This window comes from Canariomyces notabilis (assembly GCF_033297395.1).
Source record: "Canariomyces notabilis strain CBS 508.74 unplaced genomic scaffold N656scaffold_9, whole genome shotgun sequence".
Classification (NCBI taxonomy): domain Eukaryota; kingdom Fungi; phylum Ascomycota; class Sordariomycetes; order Sordariales; family Chaetomiaceae; genus Canariomyces; species Canariomyces notabilis.
The window spans coordinates 711834-713237 of NW_027041831.1; the positions used below are offsets into that span (position 1 = coordinate 711834).

The 1404-nt window shown below is 47.9% G+C and overlaps 1 protein-coding gene across 1 annotated transcript in view; it reads right to left on the reverse strand.

Annotated features, from left to right (window-relative positions):
• Window positions 1-709: 709 nt before the first annotated feature.
• The window catches only part of N656DRAFT_789251 (uncharacterized protein), a gene marked incomplete at both ends in the record, with an annotated part of 2652 nt that continues 1957 nt past the window's right edge, over window positions 710-1404 (reverse strand). The window contains one exon of the mRNA XM_064816771.1: window positions 710-794. Within this exon, the coding sequence (XP_064670783.1) occupies window positions 710-794 (85 nt within the window). The remainder of the gene's footprint in view (window positions 795-1404) is intronic.

Below are 1404 nucleotides of genomic sequence, written 5' to 3' on the forward strand. Positions count from 1 at the left end.
TCCAAGCTCTGTTTGCTCCAAGAACTGTAACCTATCTCCTGCCCACCGTTTTATACACCGCCTTTTACACCGCCTACTTCACTTAGCCATCCTCTTTATGTTTTGCATATAAATCTTCCTTATCCGCTCAAAAGGGTCCAAAACTGGTCGCTCTGAGGACAAGAAACCGCCCCCTTTGAACAACAACGAAGACAAGAAGATGTCGCTATTGTGGGGAGGCCGTGAACATGAATCTGGAACTAGTATTTCACTTTCATTTTCGGTTGTGCTGCTGACTCAGCAAAGTTCAGGTCACGTGAAGGAACGTTTTCTGATGATTGAAACGGTAGGGAACGTGTTCGCGCTCAGTTTTCACATCTCCGTTTTCCAATTCCGTTTTCTGACTTTTGCTGTGGTGTGAATCTAATGTCGCTTTATTGTGACCACGCTTTCACTAACGCGTTGCGAACCCGCTCTTAGCCAACCAAACGTGTTTGTGACCTCCTCTACACGGTCTAGGGTAATGGCCGCTTTCGTGTTCATATGTGTCAAAGGATGCCGATCCCACGGGCCGCCGTCCTCAACCAGGTCAAATTTGACGGCTACACCGTAGGCCGGTCTCTTCGGCCGGCCTAAGAGGAGTCTTCAGCGAGAATGTAGCGATGTGGACTCAACGACCTGCCGTGCTCGTGCTGCGAGTACCGGCCCTAGCCCGGCGCTCGGCCTCCTTCTACCGGCCTTGGTTCCGGTACATCGACGCCAGGTTGCCTATGCTGGTCAGCGTGTTAGGATGCTCATCTCCTAGAACCCTCAGACTCGTTTCTATAAGGTAGGTTTATATCTATTAAACTAAGATAAAAAAGCCTAATAGTACCTCAGTACGTTTTCAGGAACCTATCTAGGACTTATAAACATTGGAGCTATATAAAACTCACTTGCAGGGACAAGTCGAACCTATCACAGTTAATGCCCCGATGTTACAATGCATAGGAGTGGATCGTATTCCGCTTCTCAGCCCGTTGAGTCCGCTAGGTGGCTCAACAAGGATCATTCAGCTAGAGCCTGGCCACCTCTAGAGGATTGAATAGGCTACTACTTCCTATCTGGGTTAGCTTGTGGCAAGTCAATATTCCCAGCCAGCCAATTTACCGGCAGAGAAAGACACCGAAAACAGTAGAATATAGTAGAATTAAAGGATAACTATATAGTAACTCGCCCTCCCAGACCCTTCCTGTGGCACGCTATGAGAAGAAAATATAAGAGAATAAGAAAGAGTGAGTAAAGCAACAAACAAATGTGCCCTGCTCTCAAACACACCACACGGATTTCTTACTCAAGTATACCAGGACGCACCTTGCCCAAGACCTTTTCACTCAAGCCTAATTCCTACCGGTGTATCCGCTCGGCCTCCTTGTACTTCCCCTG